Source organism: Schistocerca piceifrons, chromosome 6, assembly GCF_021461385.2.
Source record: "Schistocerca piceifrons isolate TAMUIC-IGC-003096 chromosome 6, iqSchPice1.1, whole genome shotgun sequence".
Classification (NCBI taxonomy): domain Eukaryota; kingdom Metazoa; phylum Arthropoda; class Insecta; order Orthoptera; family Acrididae; genus Schistocerca; species Schistocerca piceifrons.
The window spans coordinates 89,870,687-89,894,276 of NC_060143.1; the positions used below are offsets into that span (position 1 = coordinate 89,870,687).

Consider the following 23,590-nt stretch of genomic DNA (forward strand, 5'->3'; position numbering starts at 1 on the left):
AACAACCTAAGACGGCTGCTCAGATTGTCTCGCAGATAGTTTATGTAGATAAGGAACAGCGAAGGGCCTATAACACTACCTTGGGGAACGCCAGAAGTCACTTCTGTTTTACTCTATGACTTTCCGTCAATTACTACGAACTATGACCTCTGACAGAAAATCAAAAATCCAGTCACATAACAGACTATATTCCATAAGCACTCAATTTTACTACGAGCCGCTTGTGTGGTACAGGGTCAAAAGCCTTCCGGAAATCCAGAAATATGGAACCGATCTGAAATCCCTTGTCAATAGCACTCAGCACGTCATGTGAATAAATAGCTAGTTGTGTTTCACAAGAACGATGTTTTCTAAACCCATGTTGACTGTCAATAGATCGTTTTCTTCGAGGTAATTCATAATGTTGGAACACACATGTTCTTAAATCCTGTTGTATATCGACGTTAACGATATGAGCCTGTAATTAGTGGATTATTCCTTCTATCTTTCTTGAATATTAGTGTGACCTGGGCAGCTTCCCAGGCTTTGGGTACGGATCTTTCGTCGAGCGAGCGGTTGTATGATTGTGAAGTACGCAGCTAATGCATCAGCATACTCCGAAAGGAACCTAATTGGTATACAGTCGGGACCAGAAGACTTGCTTTTGTTAAGTGATTTAAGTTGCACTCCGAGGATATTTACTTATACGTTACTCACGTTGGCAGCTGTTCTCGATTCTAGTTCTGGAATATTTACTCCGTCGTCTATTGCGAAGGCATTTCGGAAGGCTGTGTTAAGTAACTTTGCTTTGGCAGCACTGTCTTCGATAGTATCTCCATTGCTATCGTGTACAGAAGGCATTGTTTCTTGCCGCTAACCTACTTCACATACGACCAAATCTCTTTGGATTTTCTGCCAGGTTTCGAGACAGTTTCGTTGTGAAAACTGTTACAGGCATCTCGCATTGAAGTCCGCGCTAAATTTCGAGCTTCTGTAAAAGATCGCCAATCTTGGGGATTTTGTGTGTTTAAATTTGGCTGGTTTCGTTATTTCTGCAAAAGTGTTCTAAAGAGTGCATACGCGCGAACAGGCGTATTTTGTGCCGCACCGCTGACAAGATGTAGACGCGCAGGAATTGGTAGGAATGCGTTTACGCTCGGCAGAGCGCGACACGGATGGAGCTGAGCTGCTGGTAGTGTTGCCAACGCCTCGGGCTGCTAGCACCGCTTCACTGCGGCCAGTCGCGAGCTTCGCTTTCCGCGGCGGAACCAGGGCAGGCCGCGTGCGCCACAGCCCGGCTGCGAACCCGGACTCCTGTATGCGGGTCACCGTGTCGCCTGCCAGATGCCGCGCGGCGGGCGCTCCCGATCGACACCTTACCAGACCGAATCCGCCGCCAAGAGACTGCGCTCTGCCACGCTTCTCCAGTACGGAAGTCTTGTCATATCCTATACTGAATTTGCGGCTGATTTAGCCCCTCGTGCAACTATAGGTCTAACAAAAAACCGTGCCCAGTTGTTGAAAAAGAGCTCAGGCCACATCAGTCTCTAAGAAGGGTAGAGGAAGCTCAAAAGTTCCGTCCAATATCCTTGACATCGACATCACGGTCATCAGCGCCCTGACGAAAAGTCAACATGAAATCTCAAGAGTGGGGACGAAGGCTGTCCGCACATGCAGATCAGTTTATAACGTACTAAAGTCTGCCGACCTTCCCCATCAGTTTAGGGATGAGGCCTGATAGTTCACAAAATTTCACCACTTAACACTGGTACCGGTATCTGCGAGGACGGTCGGCAGATCTCCAGCGAGACCAAGCGCTGCCTTATCAGTATACAGGACACACGTGGCCACAATATGCTGAACTGAAAGCGCCACGCCACAAACTTCACAGAAAGGTGGATCCTATCCTCTCCTCCTCCCCCCCCCCCCCCTTCCCGGAGGAGGAAGCCATGTGTGAAAGGGCTATGCCCGACGCGCAGTCTGGTAATCAAAACCTTCAGCGGCGAGGCTGACACGAAGTCCGCCAAGCTTTTGTGGTCGGTTTGTCCGACACCTGCAACCATTCAGTCTCCCACTGACGTATGATGCATCTGCCAGAAAATGAGATAATGGCGTGCAAGGGGATGGGACATTGACGGGCAGCACCATCCCAACATGCTTCCTTGACAGCTTTATCAGCCATGTCGTTATCCTGTATCCCAACGTGGCCAGGCACCCAGCAAAAGATCACCTCGCACGTCGTTGGAGCCGCTGCAAGCAGTCATGGATGAGCTGAATCAGCGGGTCTACCGGATACATTTGGTGAAGCGCTTGCAGCGCACTAAGAGGCGGAACAGATAAAACTCATACGATGATGTCTGAACCCTCTCCAGTGCCATTAGAATGCCATATAACTCCGCAGAGGCTATGGAGGGCATTTGGTCAGCACACCGCTTTCCCGGCCGTATGTCCATTTACGAGACCGGGCCGCTACTTCAAGTAGCTCCTCAGTTTGCCTCAAGGGCTGAGTACACCGCGTGTCAACACAGCGCGGCAGACCGGATGGTCACCCATCCAAGTACTCGCCCACGCCGACAGCGCTTAACTTCTGTGATCTGACGAGAACCGGTGTTACCACTGCAGTAAGGCCTTCGGCAAAACATTCTGAGCTGAAACAATCAGATCTCTAACAGAATGACCACCTCCATGCCATCCAGCATAGATTTCGAAACTTCGATCACGTCACACTCGCACTTTTCTCGCATGACTTACTGAAAGCTTTGGATCACGGCAATCAGGCAGGTGCAGTATTCACTGATTTCCGAAAAGCATGTGACTTAACACCTGTGCTTATAATCAAAAGTGCGGTCATATGGGCATCAAGTGAAATTTGACACACGACTGTGGTAGGGTGGATGCAGCGTGTTATGTTGGAGTCATCGCCTAATGAAGTAAATTCGTGTGTGCCCCATGGAAGTATGTTGGGACTATGTTCATGTTGTGTATTAATGACCTTGTGGACAATATTAATAGAAACCTCGGGCTTGTTGCAGATGACGCAGTAATCTACGAGCTCTGTTCACAACATTCCGGAACTTTTTCCACAAAATTTTTCTACGCTTAATTCTTGTTTGTGATGCATGGTCTCCGAAATACTCTCCTCCACAACTGATACACCGCTCCCAACGCCGTCTCCACTTCCGGAAGCAGTAGTGGTAGGCCTCTTGCCTGATCGCGCGAAGCGCTGTCTACAAATTATCTTTTATGTCGTCTATCGTTGCAAATCTTCGTCCTTTCAACGGGGTTTTCAACTTTTTAACATTTCCAAAGCCCGCAGGGGGCAGGTCTTGACAGTACGGAGGATGAGACTGCACAGCGATTTCGTTTTTGTGTAAGTCACACACCAACAAGGATGAACGTGCGGGTGCGTTATCGTGACGCGAGAGCCATGAATTGTCTTGCACATTCAGACCGTTTCTTTCTCACATGCATCGCGACACGTCCAGACAGTACCATCGATTAACAGTTTGTCCTTGTGGCACAAACCATTCATAGTTAAAACATGGGTTTGGCATTTGACCTACGAGCGTTTTTTGGTCTTTGAGAACCTTTCATGACCGACTTACTGTGAAGACTGAACCCTTGTCTTAACTGTATACCTACGTCTCGTCACCAGTCACGATTCTCTTAAGGGGGGGGGGGGGGGGGGGGGTAGGACGTCAAACGGGCCGATTGAGCAGGAGAGCCGACTTTGAGCAGTGTCTATACTTTTACAAATAAATTCATAAAACTGTCACCATCACCAGGAAGGATTCAGGATTCACACTCATTGCAGTGTAAGTACGAAAACATAACAAAATAAATTTTTTTACGTGTGAAATTTCATTTTTCTCACTAATGGCAGCATTTGTTGCTATAGGTACACTTTCCTTCATAAGTTAGATTCTTCGATGAATTTTGCACAGGATACATACCATACTTACAGGTGTATAAATTTCTAGAATTTATTTAATTTATGAAAAAACGAATGAGCTGTTTTATTTTAAACAGCATGATTAGAAAAAACAAATTTTATAGTTATTTACCTCAATTTTTACCACAGTTTTTAATATATTTGGAAAATTCTAGAGTTTCATACACCTTTAAGTATGGTTTGTGTGCTGTGCAAAATTCATCGAAGGATCTCTTACCTATGAAGAAAAGTGTACCTATAGCAACAAATGCTGCCATTAAGTGAAAAAATAATTTCACATGTAAAAAATTATTTCGTTATTTTCGAAGTTCCACTGCTAAGAGTGAATTCTGAATCCTTCCTGGTCATGCTGACAGTTTTATGAATTTATTTGTAAAAGTATAGACATTGGAAATTTCCGGCTCCTAGTCGGCCCGTTTGACGACCTACCCCCCTTAAGGAACGTCTCATTTGCGCGATCAGAGCTCTTCACAGATTACGAGGCGTAGGTCTTTGTAGTCTTGACTCGTGAGCCTTGGGACGAACCTGGCGGCATAACGATGCATTCCAAGGCGCTGTGTCGGGACTTCACATGATCCAACTGAAATGTTACGTTCTTTTGTAATCTCTAACACTCAGTATTAGACTGGCACGCACAATTTCGTTGACGTTCCTGACAAGCGTCGTCTGTAGACGTCGAAGGGCGTCCTGAACGAGGGACATCTTTAACTTCCGTCCGGACATTTTGAAACCCTGTGAAACAGTCGTGACACCGAGTACGGCTTAAGCAATCGTCAATGTAGGCTTCCTGCATCATTTGGTGTCTCTAAAGGTCTTCTTGAGTTCCACGCAAAATTTAATGCAGACGCGTTGCTCCTCTTACTGTGCCATCTCTAAATTCGCAAACTGTGCGACAACTTTCTACTCAAAACAGGGACGTAGAACAATGAAACTTACGGCAGTTACACAAACACATACGCAAGGTTGCCAACAGCATTTCGCACCAACACACCACTGGCGCGAAATTACGAATGTTACGGAATTTTTTGAACATGCCTCGTATAATGAAGTACAGCCTGAAAGATTGATAAGATTTTAAAGGGTGCAAAGATTAGCAACTTGTTCTAAATGTTGAAAAACGTAAATTTGTGCACTTCACAAAACGAAATAATATAATATCCTGTAACTATAAGGAGTCACTGCTGGAATCAGCCAACTCGTAAAAATACTTGGGTGTAACACTTGGTAGAGATATGAAATGGAATGATCATATAGGCTCAGTCGTGGGTAAAGCAAGTGGTAGACTCAGATTTATTGGTAGAATGCTGGGGAAGGGCAATCAGTCTATTCTAGAACACTCAAGTGCGTGGGACCCGTACGAAATAGGAGTAGTGGGAATATTGTACCTGTACAGAGAAGGGCAACACAAACGGTCACAGGTTTGACCCGTAGAACTACCGAGATGCTGAAGAAAAATGCCAGGCTATTTAAGACAGTTTACGTCTATCCCGAAAAAGTCTACTAACAAAGTTTCTAGAACTGGCTTTAAATGACGACTCTAGGAGTATATTACAATCCCCTACGTATCCAAACCTGAGAATAAGATGAGAATTACAGCAAGCAGAGTCATTCGAACAATCTTTCTTCTGCACTCCATATGTGAATGGAACGGGAAGAAACCCTAATAATTGGTACAATGGGGCGTATGCTGATTTGCAGAGTATAAATTCAAGTGCAGGTATGTACAGTAACGCGCTCTTCAACCCGAAGGTTGGTCTGACGTGTAGGCACACTAAAAGTAATACTCAGCTTACAGTTAATTCTTGAAGGAAGATTGAAGGGTGAAGATATATTGCCTTCATCAACTTTGAAAAATCATGACAGGGTAGACTGGCGACAGCTTTTTACGATGCTGAGGGAGACTGGCATGAAGTAGAAGAACAGAGGAGTAATGCAGAGACTGCATGGAGAAGAGGTGGCTGTGATACGGTGTGGACAACAAGAAGATATTAAGAGGGATGTACGACAGGGCTGCTCACGCCTGTCTTGTTCGATGGGTACATTCAATGGGCAATAGATGAAGCTATGGAGAAGCAAGGAGCCACAGGAGGAATTAAAATTCATGGAAAGAAAATAGACAAGCTGAGATTTGTTGCTCATATCGCCTATTAAGTGAAGATGCAGAAGAATTAGAAGCAATGCTGGCCCAGATGGAATCATCCTCTCAACTTTTCCAGTAACATGAAAATTAATGAAGATGAAACAAAAATCTTTGTGATAAACACCGTTGCCCACTGCCCACAGTGAGCGACTGGAGACAGTAATTCTGTATCTACCTACGGATGATGGGGCGCCCGAAATCAATCAGTACCCTGACGAAAAGTCAACATGAAATCTCATGGGTGGGGACGAAGGCTGCCCCACCTGCGGAGCAGTTTATAACGTACAGAAGTCCGCCGCCCTTCCCCACCAGTTTAGGGATGTCTACTACGGAGTAAAATATCAGACGGAAGGATAAACAAGTCGAATCCACACGCCAAAATCTGCTTTTAACAAGAGAAGAGAAGAAAGCTTTGCACATCCAACAGCATAGGGAAACATCTCAGGAAAAACTCAAAGACGTTTGTTTCGATTGAGATGCTGTACTGAAGTGAAAAATGGACAAGCAGAAAAACGTAAAATAACAGCCTTTGAGGTGTGTATTGCCGTAGATGCTCAAGATTTATTGGGTAGACAAGATATCAAACGAAGACTTGCTCCACAGAGTGGAGGAAGAGGCCGCCTCTTCTGAAGGTAATCTAGCATAGAAGGGATATATGGGTCTGCTGTTTGATGAGATATGGCATCATTAATAGTATCATTGAAGGTAAAATGGAATGGAAAAATACAAGAGGCAGACAGTAGAATACATCAGCCAGATCATGGAGGATGCCAGCTGTGTTACCTACACCCCTTTCAAGAGGAAGACTGTCGACAAATGCATGGTTAACTGCCACTAACCAACCTGATGGTTAAGACCTGAGAAGAGGGTGACATGTATACAAGCCGTAGTTAGACCCAGCCTCCAGCATCATGTTTTATGGTTTGACCTTCAGCAGAAAGAATCGCGAGACATTTTCATAAATGTTCATGTATACAGTGTGGGCCTACAGCCTACAAAACTGGCTCGCCGTAAGATTAACAGATGCCAGGTGCGCGCATACATGCTACAATTTCAAAATCTACGCTGTGCTTCAGACCCATGCTCTCAGCGCCTCATTTAAAGGGAACCAGAACTCCCAATTTTCAGTAGTTATTCAGGGACACCGCCTGACTTTTGGTAAAAGGAACACATTCTCCTGGCTCGTTACACAGTAGTAACTGACTCAGTGCGTTACCGAGTTACCTTTGTTTCTCGTAAAATGCCTTTACGAAGGTGGAGACGTCTGTAATATCTAATCGCCAAAACGTATAACACAAAAAACAGGATTTGGTTTCTCATAGGTGACTATTTACAACTGATGTTGGCGTCGCTGGCGGCGAGGGGGCTGCAGGGCGACAGCTTTGGGTTGTGCCGCTCTTCCATTACATTCAGTGAACCATACGAATAGCACATCGGCCAACTCTTCATAAGTAGACCTATTCAGTGCTACCGAGGTTCATCGTTAACACACGGACTGCCGGAAACAAAACCCGAGACTGAACCGAGCAGCACTGAATGCAAACTTGAAGGCAACGAGTTTAAGGGGACACTACGGCTGTCAACAGTATGTACCGCGAGCGAATGGAAACTGCACACAGCACATACTGTTGACATTTGCAATTTGTCCATTACTGTCAGCTCAATACAGATACAAGGCTAACGGAGGCAAGAAACCAAACGGACCATAAGTCGCCGGAGACCGTAGGTCATTTATACAAAAATACTCAGGTTTGTCATGCCTACTTGTTAATTACTCACAATGTGGAACAATACTATAGAACCGGTCGCACTCTTCTGCAACTTTTAAATTCATTGCACTTCCGTCGACAAATCAGTCTTCCATTCAGGTTCGCAAATATATAATCGTCCCATTTGACATCGCTTCTTAGTATCACACCTCAACACTTAACGATGTGAAAAGCTCAACTTCTTGAACACTAATGTTGGCTGATTTCTTTCTCTCTGATATAATAATTATCTTGCACAATTGTGCTGTTCTGCAGCTTCAGTAAAGTGTATGAAACATTTTTATAGCTACATACCACTACAGCCAAAATACGCGTAATGTGTTCCATGCAGTATCTTATATTTACCCAATTTAAGTAGAGCTGCCTTTGATTACACCAAATGTAAATTTTGTCCAAGTCAATTCATTACGACTCTGCGAGAAGGCCCATTTTGAATTCACGCACAGGGGTAACATTTGGATTTGCAAGACATGAATGTCAAATTTGGAATTGATAATCCTCGTGCTTAGGCCATCCATCCAGTTCCGTAAATCCCATCATGAAGAGCTTTCACGAATATGGGACCACTGACGTTCTAGTCAAATCCATATTTTTCAAGTTTGAGCAAAAGAAAATTGGAAAGTGATCTTTCTACAACTCACCTTCCAGAATGCCCTACAAGGAGACTGCATCGAAAACAAGTGCCTTTTACTTAAACACCGTTTCACTGCCTGACCGAGAAATTCTCTCCCTACCCAAGTAAATGAGAACTAAAACGTAAGAAAGGAAGTAAGTAGTGAAAACCTGTTATCTACGACGTTCAGGATATTATGGGGCTATACTTTCTTACGCAGTTTAATCTTGACACCCTGCAAGATATTTGTGTTAAATATATTTGGTTAGATGCACATACTAAAGGTTACAGCACTCAAGTCCCTCCTCCAATGGACGTCGCGATTTCGATTAGAAGGAATCTTTTTCTTTGCTTTCGATTCTTTCGTCTGCCAATTTGCCAGATCTGTCGCAGCGATCAACTGACAAATCATCTTTTCCTGTAAACACTGTCTAATTGTGACATGTTTGGAAGTAATGAAGTTTTAAGGCACGAAGAAACGCTATTCTAATGAAAAGTGTATTAAAGTAAACGCACTCAATGCTTTGGCAATTACAAGAATGCCTTATTTGAACACAATTTAAATTTTATCATGAATAATACGTGTTCATGCTGTCGAATCAGCTAAACACCTTCCTTTCCGACAGCCTTATTACGTTAACATAGCGACGGGGCCATAATAAATTTAATAAAACCGCTGTAACCAAATCATTTCATTTGGGTGAAGCTTGCAGGTGTGGAAGGAGGGTAAAATATGCCTGATGAACCATCCATGTAATTGCATAGAACGGTAACTGTGTTGGAAATGGAAAGCGGAGGAGAGGAAAAGGATCGTAACCTTGGTAACTGAACCGTAGCGGTGTTCACCCTAAGTGGTGATGGAGAACAGCAGGAAACAAAGTGGCTAGACGGAGATAAACCTTTAAGTTACAAGTGGCAATGTAAAACGTCTAAACTTTCAAATGAAGGATGAAAAATTTCAAACCTTAATAGCTCCGTCTGGCTACAGCGCAAATTTATTGTGCGACAAAGCAAAAGCACACACGCTTGCAATAATATTTCGACAAGATATTCCGTCTTAGTTTAATTGCGGTTTTTCGACAGTCTCAGCTTTCCTTGGACAATTTGAGTCCCAACAAATATGACGTCAAGAGGTTGTATGTTGCCATCGTCTTCATTACTATTTCTCCAACACATATCCTTGTTACAAAATTAAAGCTGTCCGCCACGTGAAGGTTGATTTGAACAGCCAAATCAACAACAAGCTGCAGCTTGCTTTTTTGCACGTATACGTATCAGTGATAGAACGGAAAGAAACAATTAGTGACAAACGAACAGAGTGAAAATTTATAATTTAAACCCTAACATTTGGAGTCGTGGCACATTCCAAGACATAACATCTAGCTAGCGTCGGCAGTGAACTATGTTCATTTCTCCCTCAGCTTATCTGAAATCTTATCTTCCCGCCCTGCGGGGAACAGCCTCAGATGCATTAAACAAAGAAACATTTCTTGGCATCCGATTTACCGTTGAAAACTGTACAGCTATTTCAGTACAAAGTTCAACAACAGATATGTCCGTTACACCAAGATGGACAAGAAAAGTTATTCGTACACGACGTGCACTAACACCCAGAAAAAACAACGTTTGTTACCATCTACCCGCAGTCAGACGATACCAGTCGTGATGCGGGCCAATAGGGAACGAGACAATGGTTCCCGACCGCCACATTGCGCCATTTTCCTAGGTCAAGTATAATTTTCTACGAAGCGTCCCATTCTGTGATTTTACGTGATTGACTACGTCAAGCACTGCTGTTCCATTGGTATTATGCAACACGAATAGGACGTATACGAAGACTTGTACACTCATTTATGTACTGTTATTACAGAACACAGAAAAGGCATATGACAATGTGGTTTGGGACAAGCTGGCGACTATTATGACGTAAAAGAGAGTGGACTGGAAAACCAGAAGACTTATAAACTCATTGTACCTTAATCAAAAAGTTTCAGTTAAAGTGAGAGGAGAAAGTACAAACTGGATCAGACTAGGGAAAGGAGTAAGACAAGGATGCTGTTTATCACCTACTCTTTTCAACCTGTACTTGGAAAATATGATTGACCAATGCTCATTAGATGACAAAGGAGTAGAAATTGGAGGAAGAGTAGGGTGCTTGAGCTTTGCTGATGACATGGTCCTTCTAGCCACAGGGGAAAAAGAATTACAGGATTTGGTGGACACCATTGCAACTAACGGAAAAAAATATGGAATGAAAATTAACACAAACAAAACAAAAGTATTGGCAATAGGAGGAAATAAGGAAATAAAAATTGTGCTGAATGGAGAAACACTAGAACAGGTGCAAAATTTTAAGTATCTTGGAAGCAGGATAGACACCGACTGGAAGTGCACCACAGAAATTAAAACAAGGATAGCAATGGCAAAAGAGGCGTTTTATAAGAAAAGGAGAATCTTCTGCAGCGGTCTGGACAGAGAACTCAGAAAGAGACTCAAAATGTCTTGTATGGAGTGTTCTATATGGCGCTGAAACATGGACTATGAGGAAAAAAGAAAGGCTGGAGGCTTTTGAGATCTGGACATGGCGGAAGATGGAAAGAATAAGTTGGATGGACAGAGTAAAAAATGAAGAGGTACTGAGAAGAGTGGGAGAGAAAAGAGTTACTAAATGTAATAAAGAGAAGAAAAAGAAATTGGATTGGTCATATATTAAGAAAGAATGACGGGCTGATAAAAACAGTTTTAGAAGGTTATGCAGAAGGGAAAAGGAAGCGAGGAAGGAAGAGATTCCAGATACTGGATGACATGATGGACGGTACAACATACAGCAGCCTTAAGAAGGAAGCAATGGATCGCAGAAAATGGAGAGGCAAAGGACCTGCTAATATAGCAGATAACTGATGATTACAGAACACTACAGTCATTCACATGCCACACACGCACTTTACACTTTGCTTAGGAAAGAAAGGTGCCTTAATTCAGCAAATGTCTTGCACCTGAATTACGCGACGTTCAAGGAAGTACTAAGATTAAAGTTCCAAATTTTTTTTTAAACTAGTTAAACTGACAAATTGTAGAAAATATTGCAGCAACAGATTCAACGCCACACGCGCGGGAGTTGATCTGAACGCATGCCTTCTAAAGCTATCACCGCCACTTTCAGTAACGGATTTCGTCCTCAGACAGCACCGAGTAGAAACTAATTCTTCGATTTTTGTAAACTTATGTTGCGGGCACAATATTTATATGCAGGATTTCCTTATTTTCAAGTTTTACGGTTTTCAAGATCCGAGATGAATCCTGTGTATTCAAAATACCTTTCAACAGAATTTCGAGTGGTCCCGAACAGCATGTCAGAGCTTGTGAAAACGGTTAGAGCGTCTTAAGATACTTTCAGTTTTAAAATTTATGGCCCGGAAGTCATTGTGACCCTAAGATTCTCCCAGTCTAACTTTTAGAAATATCACATTGCTTCCGCGTCGTGGTGTCCATTGCGTTCTAGAAGAAATTGTTTTCATGGCTTCCATTTAAAAGGCGCCCCTTGAGTATTGGCACCCTAACCGACAGATTTCAGGATCTGTTCGTGGTGATAATTTTTATCGGAGGACGTGTTCTAGAACGCAGTCGGCTAAGACCGTGAGACCAGTTGAGAGGTTGCTCGAGTAAACACGAAGCTGCACTGACTTCTATAAGGCTTGTCATTGCAAAGGTTTGAATCAGCATTTACTAGTCAATGTCAACTATTCGTCGGTTTGGTCCAAAATTTCCCGACAAGTACTCATCCATCACACTGCCTTCAGTCCGTGACTAGAATATTTGCGTGGCAGTCTTCTTCGCACGCGCCTTGCGAACAGTGCCATACTATGTATTCTGCATACGCAAGCGGTTAGCGAAATGCAGTGTCGTCTACGCGACAAAAATGGGAACAAGCATACACAATGGAGCTGGAAAAACTACACCTGCTCAGTCAGCAATTCAGCTGTTCATGCAGGGTTGCCAGCTCAAGAGATTTATCCGCAGATTGTGCAAATCCCATGTCGGCTTGGGTACCATGGAAATATTTTTCAGATTACCAAAAGATTTTACCTTTAAGTATTTAGATAAATACCCTTTTTCATTCAGACGTTCTGGTAGACACTGAAAAATTAGTTCTCATTCGGAAGGAATGCCGATAGTACGAACATTACTCATAAATCAGTTTTTCTGATTCGCAAACCAGTCCTATGCACATAGGAGCATAATTGTTTTTATGTATTATGTTTTCAGAAACGTCTTACTCATTACTTGCTAAGCTTTAATATATCGCGACAAACATACACAGAGCACTGACATTTCCGCGAACAATGAACTAAAATTTTGCCGCCAAAAACTTAGAAACGTTAATTAACAAGAGCGGTAATACCTTGATAAAAGTTACAAATGGGAAAGTTCTAAAGTGAACCATTCATCGAATTACAGATTTTCCATCTCGGATTCTTCGATGTACAACAAAGAGCTCTTTACACACTCGCTGCTCGTATTCCTATCGAGACAACTTTTAAAACGGAAACATGCTCCAATAAATTCGAGTTTTTACCCTGAACAGCCTCAAAAGTGTGGAGCTATTTCACGCATTGTGCATAATTTGCTACATTACATACTTAGGGTACATAGTACTGTCAATTTAATCACTGGAACTACGAACAAATTGTCATGTAGTTATTTAGGTTATGCGATCTGGTAGCCACGTCCCAGTCGCCACCAACGATGCTTTTAACCAGGCTTCATAGTTTTTCCTCGATCACTATCTTCACCTGAAACTGATCAAAATACCGCAGTGCTTATTCCAAAAATGCGTACCCGTGCCCACTGTCATGCTCATGCGAGCATCTTCAGATACTCATTGTCCTGATGACGTGTTAAAGGTTTTATAGCTCCACTCGGCATTATCAACTCAAAGTGGTGAGAGCTTAATATATTTGTTTCTTCGTCCAGACGAGACGAGATGACCAGACACGATATATTAATATACAGAAGGTTTGTAAATGAACTAAAATATTCATTTCTAAAATATGAAATATTTTCTATTTTGTTAAGTTAGAATTTAACATTTACATCATCTTGTAGTTTATATTTCGGTGGTACTGAGATATTTGCGAATTAGCTGTTACATAGAAGAGTGTAACTCTGTAAACTTATCATACGGGAACAAGCAGAAAGTTGCTTTCTATCTCCAGATAGTCAAGTTCGCAAGAGCAACATTCTTCGACTAAACTGAAGGCAAATGCAGTAGGCCAGGGCAATCTTAACATTCTTACATTCCTCGTCACAATCATTTGCAATGGTTGAAATTTAGCGGCTGGTTGTAAGTCCCATCAGTATGCTGTAAATAGACGGAAATTTATAATTCGTTTGACTACGAACTACCGGACTAGGGTATAAGGATCGAAGCGCTTCTAGTGCAAAGCCTGTTGCAACTAACACTCCAACGTACATGTTAACAATCAATTAGTTTTAGGAATTTAGGGTATTTCCCAAGTTTCATCGTAGGGCTGTGGAAGACTGGTCATTCCATCACATTAGCGTCTTATCAGGTGTGTAAACTACCGCCCTCTACTGACTGCAAAGCATAGTGAAGCTCGCACGATAGCAGAAATCGCAATGAACGAGGACCGTGGATTATCCTACATTCGCGAACAGCCCAATGGCCACATTCTACGAATGTCCAAAATAGTCCGCGACGTAAAACGATTTACTGCAATGTGCAAAAGCATATCTAAGTAACTACTAGGAGGGGCGGGGATGGGTGCACTCAGTTTCATGGTGAAGGACGAAATGGTTTTAAGATTTCACAACTAACGGCTCTGGGTACACTACGTATCAGTAAATATCCATTTCATGTTCCGGGTTGTCTCCACGCTAATGCTGGATTGGTACGGATGTCTGAAGGGGGCAATAAACGAGTTCAATTTGTGAAGTTTATGTGGGGGATGGGTGAAGTGGGCGTGGGGAAGGAGAGGCAGCTGCTCAGTCTGACCCTCGGTGGGCACGCCCTGTAAGCTGTTGCAGTCATACTCCAGATACATCTAACTTAATGTGGAGAAATTTAACGACTTTTCACGAAACAGCCATATCACAATGTTATGGCAGCTTCGTGTTTTAATACGTGACCATGCTGATCGTGTGCTTTTGATGCTCCCTTTTAATCTGACCTGATCAGTATATTTTAATCATTCAACTGCCCTAGGATTTTCATCTGTCTTCACTTTCGCCTCTGGCAACGTTAGTGTAAAAATGTGGAGTTTTACCACAGTTCAGAAGTCCACGTTTAACAGTAGGGTCCCATGCCAGTTCGGAGGTCTGAGAAAGGCAAGGACACACCAAACCTAATAGCTTCATTTGTAGTGAAGCAATGGCGTTCAAAACAGCCTTTACGTATTGTTAGCTTTACTTTGCCAAACTGGTTTTCTCCGATAAACTTTGAAACTGCAATTTTCCCAATATCCTGTCAATACAGCGGTGCTTCCTATTTGTTCTATTTACAGCTGAGCCTGTGTGACTGTTCCACTTCATCCCTCTCAATATTGCCGATAATTACATGATTTGATTCCCGTTTTAGTGCTGGCGATTTGATTTTTAATCGCCGGTGTCAGAAAATCGAAATCGCCTGGTTACCACCACCCGCGACACGTATTCATGCACACACCGAGCTCATGGTTTGAGACCGCGGGGCGGCTGCCTTGCAGTGCGGAAAGATTACACCTCTGTGGCACAATGTCCTGTGGTGACAACGATAGAATTTTAGTTTGCAAGGAAAAATCAGGTCATAATGCACTAGTCTGCAGGAAGGTGGTGGAACAACCTTACAGTTATTCATAAACTTACGAAAATTAGATTCGTTAAATCCCGGTCCTCCCGAAATACAATTCCATTGTTTAATACTGCGCTACCTCGTTTGACTACCGTAGTTTGCAAAAGACTAAATTCAGTTATGCGTCCTTCGCCTGTATCTTTCGAAAAATATGGAGTTTTCATGAATACAGATACATCTAAACCATTAAGTACACTTCTGTGTCTTTCAGAAATTCTACTTTTCAATTCTACGTTTATCCTCTTCGCAAGGGGAGAGTATTCTCTTCTAAGAACACTGCCATGTTAAGTTCCCTATAGCCTGCTGTGCGATTACATTGTTTATTATATCATTACTATCGCCTTTTTCTTATTCGCCGAGTTCTTCAAACTACGTCCTGTTTTATTAAAATCAATTTTCATCTTACAGTTAAGTGATACGATTTAATCAGTTTCTTCAGGAACACAAATAACAGAGGCAAAAAATGTTCAATTTGTGCCTACTTTCCGTACAAGGACTTGCATTCGTAACAATTGCAAAATGGTACCTTTCGTATTTCTTTTCGTATGCTTCATTGAAGGACGGTAACTGTCGGTCACTACCAAACTAATGTGAAGTCTACGTGGCACTGTTTTCCTATTTTTATTAATTCTAATTAGTTGCGAGGGGAGAAGAAACATCTTAATCTGGCACTGTGACCACGCGCGGTAGAACGAGGGCGAGCGAGAGATACGTGAGGTATATCGTGCGAGTGGTAACAGAATTATGCCTTTGGTTAAGGAAAATTTATAAATGGCCCTGACTCAAGGGAAAAACAAAAGAAAGCTGTACGGACGAGGCAGCAGTGTGAACTGTCACTTCCCCTGACGTGCGAAAAGTGGGTTATACGAGAAACAGGATGGGTCTTCGTATATACGATTCTGATGCCAAACGAGAAAAATTGATCTATAAAAATTATCGGCTACAAACCTATCCTTGCCACTAATTTTAGCATTGGATTTTTATTTACACGATTCGAAAATTTCGATTATTTTGCCCTGTAACATCGCATTTGCTTTATTACCTAACCAACAATATCAATATGTTTTATGGAGTGTATAAGACGCACATCTACTACAACAATATCGCAAACTCCGCATATTGCGAATGAGTTGAAAGCGGCACGGGAAAATTTCTGCATCGCTGGCATCATTTATCCGAATTAAAATTATACAGAATTAAACGTTGACAATTTCATTGCCTAATCCTCCCCAAAACTTAAGACCTATCCACAGAAAACCGGAACTCCAATAAAAACAATTTCTGCTAAAAAAAGATAAGTTTTTGTTCACATTACCTTCTTAGGACCATCCTGGATGATAGCCTCGTATTCCATTCCTTCAACAGCCATTACGACCGCAATTACCTCACGCTGTAAGAAAACAAACCTTGCAGATGCTTCGACTACAACCCAGCACCACGCACCACTTTCGAATGCGACGGCCGGCTGTCAACTCAGCAGACGACAACGCCGTACACCAGCGATTCAACTGCGTGCGTAACTACTGCGCTCTGGCGGCAGCATCACAGTTGCTAACTTATTAGGCAGAGGTGCTGTATAATGAGAATTTAATTTTTGTATTATTATCCTTCTGTGTAATTTGCACAATGAAACAAATGAATGGTACGTTGGTCATAGCAGTGTATCAACACACAGCTCTTCCTTGTAGACGTAATATTCTGATATGTGACGCGTACAACAGAGATAATGCATGACATTACCCCGACCAAGCGCACGATCAGATGATAAATATTTGTTTACGTGTTATTTATACGCAAAAAGCAAGTTTTTGTTGACACGTGTCATTTTGTGGATGTCTGCGCAGTAACTGAAAATGTTGAAAGCTGTAATTTTGATAGGAGGGCCTTTGAAAGGTATTTCAAATAATTTTAGATTTAAACATATATATCACAAATATAGATAATGTACTACTAATCTTCTTTCTTTTCAGGAACGAGGTTTCGTCCTCTTTCCCTTGACATTCCAAAACCGCTTTTCCCTGTAGCTGGCCTTCCAATGATTCAGCATCACATAGAAGCATGTGTCAATGTACCAAACTTGAAAGAGATACTAATTCTGGGATATTATCCTGCTTCAGAACTTTCACAGTTTGTTGAGGAAATGATTGAAGAATACAAAGTAAACATACGGTATGTGCTGTAGTGGTTGTATGTTCTAAGCTGTAGTTGTAAATGTTTGAATCTGTTATATTGTTACTGTACATGTAATTGTTGTAGGTACCTCCAAGAATTTACAGCTCTTGGAACTGCAGGTGGAATTTATCATTTTCGAGATCAAATTAGATGTGGAAACACTGAAGCTTTTTTTGTTCTGAATGGTGATGTCTGCGCTGATTTCCCCTTAGTGGAAATGTTGCATTTCCACCAGGAGAAAGGAGAAAGATCACTGGTATGCTCTTGGTTTTACGTAAGACCTGTTGTAGTTAAATATAAAATATTGGTATCACAAAGAACAAAAATGTAGTTTTACCTTGTTGAAAAGCTTATTTATAATACTACGTGTTGTCATTTTTACTAAACATAATTCCAAGTCAAAGTAGGATGTAAAAGAATGATTCTTGTTTTGTTTATAATGTTGGCTGTGAAGGTACCTTAACAAACTTATGTTTTTCATTTATTATAAGCACCCAATTTATTAATATGAGAACTCTTGTTTCTCTTATGAGCGAGAAACATATGCTGATTATGATATGTGTTTTAGCTGGCCATTTTCTTGATGAGTTTATGAAAAAAGTTTTCCTGCATGTGCAGTATTATTGTTTTCTTACCATATTAGAAGAGTGTGCTGGTCCATGACTCAATCTCTTCATGGGCAGTGTTCTTAATATCTTAGCTGTTAATGCACAACTTGCAACCACTACTCAGAACTTTAGTTCTGTCAGTACCAGTCTCCTACTATCATCACTGGTTAGGTCAGTCATTGATTTTTTGTCACGCTAAGAGCAAATAGTTTGGGTTCAAGTCCTTGTACAGCCTACCGGTTTTCATAACACGAATGAGCATGCAGCGCACTTTGTACACATGTATAGAATAGCATCATTGTTGCCAAGTTGAGTCATGTATGATCAAAATCACAGTTTAATCTTAGTTTATGTAACAACAAGAAAATAAACTTACATAATATGAGCTACACCACTGTTTTATTAAACAATAATGAAATAAATTTTCAGTACAACACCCTGTTGCCAAAGACAGGCGTTACAGAGACAGTAATGACCCACTTGAAGCATTAAGCACTGCAGTAGCATCAGATCCCATCCAGCTGCTTATTCAATCACTAATTGTCTTGTAGACAACTACCACAATGTGGCATTAGGCTGCAAGCTCATAATCAGGGTCTCTCTCTCTCTCTCTCTCTCTCTCTCTCTCTCTCTCTCTCTTTTTTTTTTTTTTTTTTACCACGGATCATAAAGTTTTCCTGCCTAGCTTGCTTTGTATTTTATATTACTTCTCCTCATGTGGACATATGACAACACAAATTATCATTGATCATTGTGTTACTTGAAGCAATAATTAAGGAACAGGTGCAGGTCTGCAGTTGTGAAACAAAAGTGGAACCGTGCAAAATCATTTTATTTTTTGTTGGTGCACTTTATACATAGGCGTGCCCGCTTTATGGTTAATCATCTAGGAAGATTAAAAATATGCACTCCATTGCAGAGTGATGAGCGATTCTGAATTTTCAATTTCATAATGGCTACAAACAACTACAGAACTCATTTAAGTTCTTAAACTTTCTATTTCTGAGTTTTACAGTTTCTTTTCACAGATCACAATGATGACTACTGAAGCTACACGTCAACAGTCTGTACACTATGGCTGCATTGTGCTAGACAAAGAAACATGTGAGGTGAATCACTATGTGGAAAAACCATCCACATTTGTGTCAACCCTCATAAACTGTGGTGTGTATCTTTGCTCTGTGGAAATATTTCAGACAATTGCTGCAGTTTTTAATACTAGGCAACAAGAATATTACAGGTGGGTAGTAGTTGTAGAAGCATATGTTGTATGCTTTATTTTAAAGTTGTAGCAGTGGTATGTGATTAATAAAAAGAGTATATATTTTAAGAAAATATATATCAATTTTAATTTGAGCAAACAAACAAAAATTAAACTGCATTCAGGAATGACACAAATATATTGGACACAATGAAAACTATGAGAAGTAACTCTAATTCCTGTTAATAATGGAAGGGGCGAAGGCAAAAACTCACTGCCTAGTTGAGTCATTGATTGATCAATAGGTACGACTGAAAGCATTGCTAAGCTTAATAGACAATACCCTTCCTCAGATAAAGCTAACAGCACCATATATATTCAAGAGCATGTTTATGTCGACCTGAATCTGCCGCTTGAATTGGGTCGCAGCTAGCTAAGAAGCTGTAGCACAAGGCAATGTAGCTGACATCAGCAGTGTAGCTGTGCAAATATTTTTGTCACTCGCTTAGCTCCGAGGAACGGCATTGTCCGAAATCTTAACAATGATTTCAGTAACATTTGTACACCTTTTAACCATCCGATACCTCAGATATGCGGTGAGTGTTTACCTTTTCTCCTTTCATTATTTGTATGGCACAGGAGTCTTCCCAGTAATAATAAAATTCTTACCACTGTAAATGCTTATGTTGTTTGAACAAGTGTGTTCTTTCACCATAGTAAATGTGAAGGTAATTGCTAAGGTCTGTGAAACTGTAAAAGTGAAGTCTTCTTGATAGGTCATTTGAGAAAGTGGCCCAGGAGTACTTCTTGTGTTAGGTACATACAGCTGCTTCCCACGAGTGAAAATTTTTTCTTCCACCAATGAAAGAAATCATGTGGGCCCATGTCTGAGACATGATGTTCATGTCTGTGTCTGGATCTGGTGCTCTTCAAGAAATGATTGTTTTGTCAGTGCTGTGAACTGGCTGAAATGACAGCAAAATCTTTGGGGGGGGGGGGGGGGGCACTGAAACTCGTGGGAGTACTTTTTTTTAGGCTAAGATCAGTGTCCAATGAGCCTACATTTATTGAAATTAAGGTTAATGAGAAGTTCAGACTGGCAGATACTAGAGATGTTAAAATATCACAAGATTCTCATAACCGTACAGTGAAAAATAATATTCGTATCTCACAAGATTCACACGAAAGCACAGTGAAAAATAATTTCAGTATATTGCATCAGAATACCAGGGGATAAAAAACAAAGTAGATGAGCTTCTTGTTTGCTTAGAATATTTAGAAACTGAGGGGGGGAATAGATGTACTATGCCTGTCTGAACATCATATAGTCACAGATGTGGAAATGGTAAATGTAGATGGATATATGCTTTCAGCACATGTAAGTAGAGACACTATGGAGGGAGGAGGAGTTGCCATATATGTTAAAATATGTCAGAGTGTAAAAAATTTGGAAATAAAAAATTTTTGCGTAGAGCAACATACAGAAGCATGTCCATGTGAGCTTAAAACTAAATAATATCACTTTTATAATTGTAGCCATGTATAGGTCCCCATTTTGAAATTTTCATCTATTTTTGAACAACTTGGATTCTTTGTGTCAGACATAGGAAAGCAAATTATTGTTTGTGGGGATTTCAGTAGATTTTCTGAAAGAGTCCGATAGAAAGCCTTGACCTTGAAGTATTACTTGGTTCTTTCAATTTGACATCAGTTATTGGTACAGGAAATTAGCACACCGATAGATAATGTTTTCATAGACCAAGATAAATTTAATGAAATAAAAACTTTTGCTGATAAGAATGGTCTGTCTGATCATGATGCACAGATCGCTACAGTACATGCTATAGCTCCATACAGTAATGCAAAACAGTCCTCCAAAGTGTGTTCAATTAATGATTTAACAATTCGGAATTTTAGGAAAAGTTTGCAACAGTTAGACTGGGATGAGGTGTACAGGGAACATGATGCTGATTTAAAATTTAACCTATTTCATGATACATTTGTGAGTATATTTGAAAACAGTTTCTGTAAGAAAACAGTGAAATATAACTGTAAGAAACCATGTAAAATGCCATGGCTTACTAAAGGGATAAAAATATCTTGTAAACAGAAAAGGGAAATGTATCTTATAGATAGGAGGAGTAATGATTCCGAAACAGTGAAAGATTATAAAAACTACTGCACTGTATTAAGACAAGTTACTAAAAAGTCCAGAAGTATGTGCATTACATCTGAGATTAGCTCATCTGATAATAATATTAAAACAATTTGGAATATAGTTAAAAGGGCAACACGGCAACCGAGCGCAGAGGAAGACTGTATTTCTATCAAACACAATGAAAAGTTTGTTAACAAGAACTCAGAAGTAGAAAAGGTTTGTAATATTCATTTTTTAGGTGTTGTAGAGAAAATATGATCCAGCTATTCATTAGAAAATGCAAGGCAGTTAGGGAAGAGGCAGCACCTATCCAATTTGATAAAATTGAAATTCAACCCTCCTCTCCTACTGAAATTAGGAAAATAGTAAATTCACTAAAAAGTAAAAGCTGACATGGAATTGATGGCATTTCCAACATAGTACTAAATGCTTGTTCCCAATAAATAAGTAAGATTCTCAGCCACATATGTAGCAGCTCACTGAAACAGGGCATTTTTCCAGATAGACTGAAATATGCCTTTGTTAAACCATTGCATAAAAAGGCGGATAGATCTGATGCTAACAACTACTGCCCAGTCTCAGTTCTGACAGTTTTATCCAAAATTCTTGAAAAAGTATTGTATTCAATAGTAGCCTCACATATTTGTAAAAATGAAGTACTAATAAAATGTCAGTTTGGTTTTCAGAAAGGCTTGTCAACAGAAAATGCTCTATATTCTTTCTCTGATCAAATATTAAATGCATTGAATAACTGAACACCACTCATTGGGATGTTTTGTGATCTCTCAAAGGCTTTTTGTTGTGTTAATCGTGAAATTCTTCTAGATAAGCTCAAGTATTGTTGGTATGAGTGGGACAGTGCACAAATGGTTTAATTCATGCATAACTGGAAGATTGCAGAGGGTTGAAATTAACAGTACAGATAGTCTGCAAAAATCAGCAGAGTCCTCTAACTGGAGTGGTATCAAGAATGGTGTCCCACAGGGTTCAGTCTTGGGTCCCTTGTTGTTCTTAATATATGTTAATGACTTGCCACTCTATATTCATGAAGATGCAAAGCTAGTTCTTTTTGCTGATGATACAAATATAGTAATGGTGCCCAACAAACAAGAATCAGCCGAGGAAATTGTAATAATATCTTTCAGAAAATTATTAACTGGTTTTCTGCAAATGGACTCTCACTAAATTTTGAGAAAACACAGTTTATAGAATTCTGTACAGTAAGTGGCATAACACCATTGTTAAATATAGACTATGAACAGAAGTCTGTTGCTAAGGCAGAATACTCAAAATTTATGGGTGTGTGCATTGATGAGAAATTGAATTGGAAGAAACACATCAATGATCTGCTGAAACGGTTGTGTTCAGCTACTTATGCCATTAGGGTTATTGCAAATTTTGGTGATAAACATATCAGCAAATTAGCCTCAAATTAACCTACTATGCCTATGTTCATTCACTGCTTTCATCTGGCACCATATTTTGAGGCAATTCGTCATTAAGAGAGAAAGTATTCATTGCACAAAAGTGTGTAATCAGAATAATAGCTGGAGCCCACCCAAGATCACCTTGCAGACATTTATTTAAGGAACTCGCAATACATATATTCACTTATGAAATTAGTCATTAATAATCCTTCCCAGTTCAAAAATAACTGCGAAGTGCATAGCTACAACACTAAAAGAAAGGATGATCTTCTCCATTCTGAATTAAATCTCACTGTGGTACAGAAAGAGGTGAATTATGCTGCCACAAAAATTTTTGGTAATTTGCCAAATAAGTCTGATGGATAACCAACCAACATTTAAAAGCAAATTAAAAGAATTTTTGAATGACAGCTCCTTTTACTCAATAGATGGATTCTTAGATATGAAGTAGTAACTGTAAAAAGGATTTATGTATGTATGTATGTTTGTACAGTAGAAACGAAATGCCAACAGGGCCATCTTTCATTGTCTCTAGTAACTATCTTGTAATTATTTGGAAAGCATATTGTCCCATCTCCTTCAGATGTGAGAAAAATGCATGTCTTTCTTTTCCTTGTGATCCTCATTCTTCGCACTTTCGTTGGAAAAGCAACCAGACTTGTGTAACTGTGTAGAATAGCTGACTAGAGCATGTGAAGTGTAGTTGCAATTGTACTAAGAA

The 23,590-nt window shown here is 40.6% G+C and overlaps 2 protein-coding genes across 3 annotated transcripts in view; one reads left to right on the forward strand and one right to left on the reverse strand.

Annotated features, from left to right (window-relative positions):
- LOC124802530 (coactosin-like protein) overlaps window positions 1-16,791 on the reverse strand; it is a 198,850-nt gene extending 182,059 nt beyond the window's left edge. Inside the window, exon 1 of the mRNA XM_047263377.1 lies at window positions 16,619-16,791. Within this exon, the coding sequence (XP_047119333.1) occupies window positions 16,619-16,672 (54 nt within the window). The 5' untranslated portion in view covers window positions 16,673-16,791. The remainder of the gene's footprint in view (window positions 1-16,618) is intronic.
- Window positions 16,792-16,842: 51 nt separating this feature from the next.
- The window catches only part of LOC124802528 (mannose-1-phosphate guanyltransferase alpha-A), a 38,929-nt gene continuing 32,181 nt past the window's right edge, over window positions 16,843-23,590 (forward strand). For both annotated transcript variants that reach the window (XM_047263374.1, XM_047263375.1), the window contains exons 1-4: window positions 16,843-17,196; window positions 17,274-17,472; window positions 17,560-17,731; window positions 19,112-19,323. In XM_047263374.1, coding sequence (XP_047119330.1) covers window positions 17,157-17,196; window positions 17,274-17,472; window positions 17,560-17,731; window positions 19,112-19,323 — 623 coding nt within the window. In that variant the 5' untranslated portion in view covers window positions 16,843-17,156. The remainder of the gene's footprint in view (window positions 17,197-17,273; window positions 17,473-17,559; window positions 17,732-19,111; window positions 19,324-23,590) is intronic.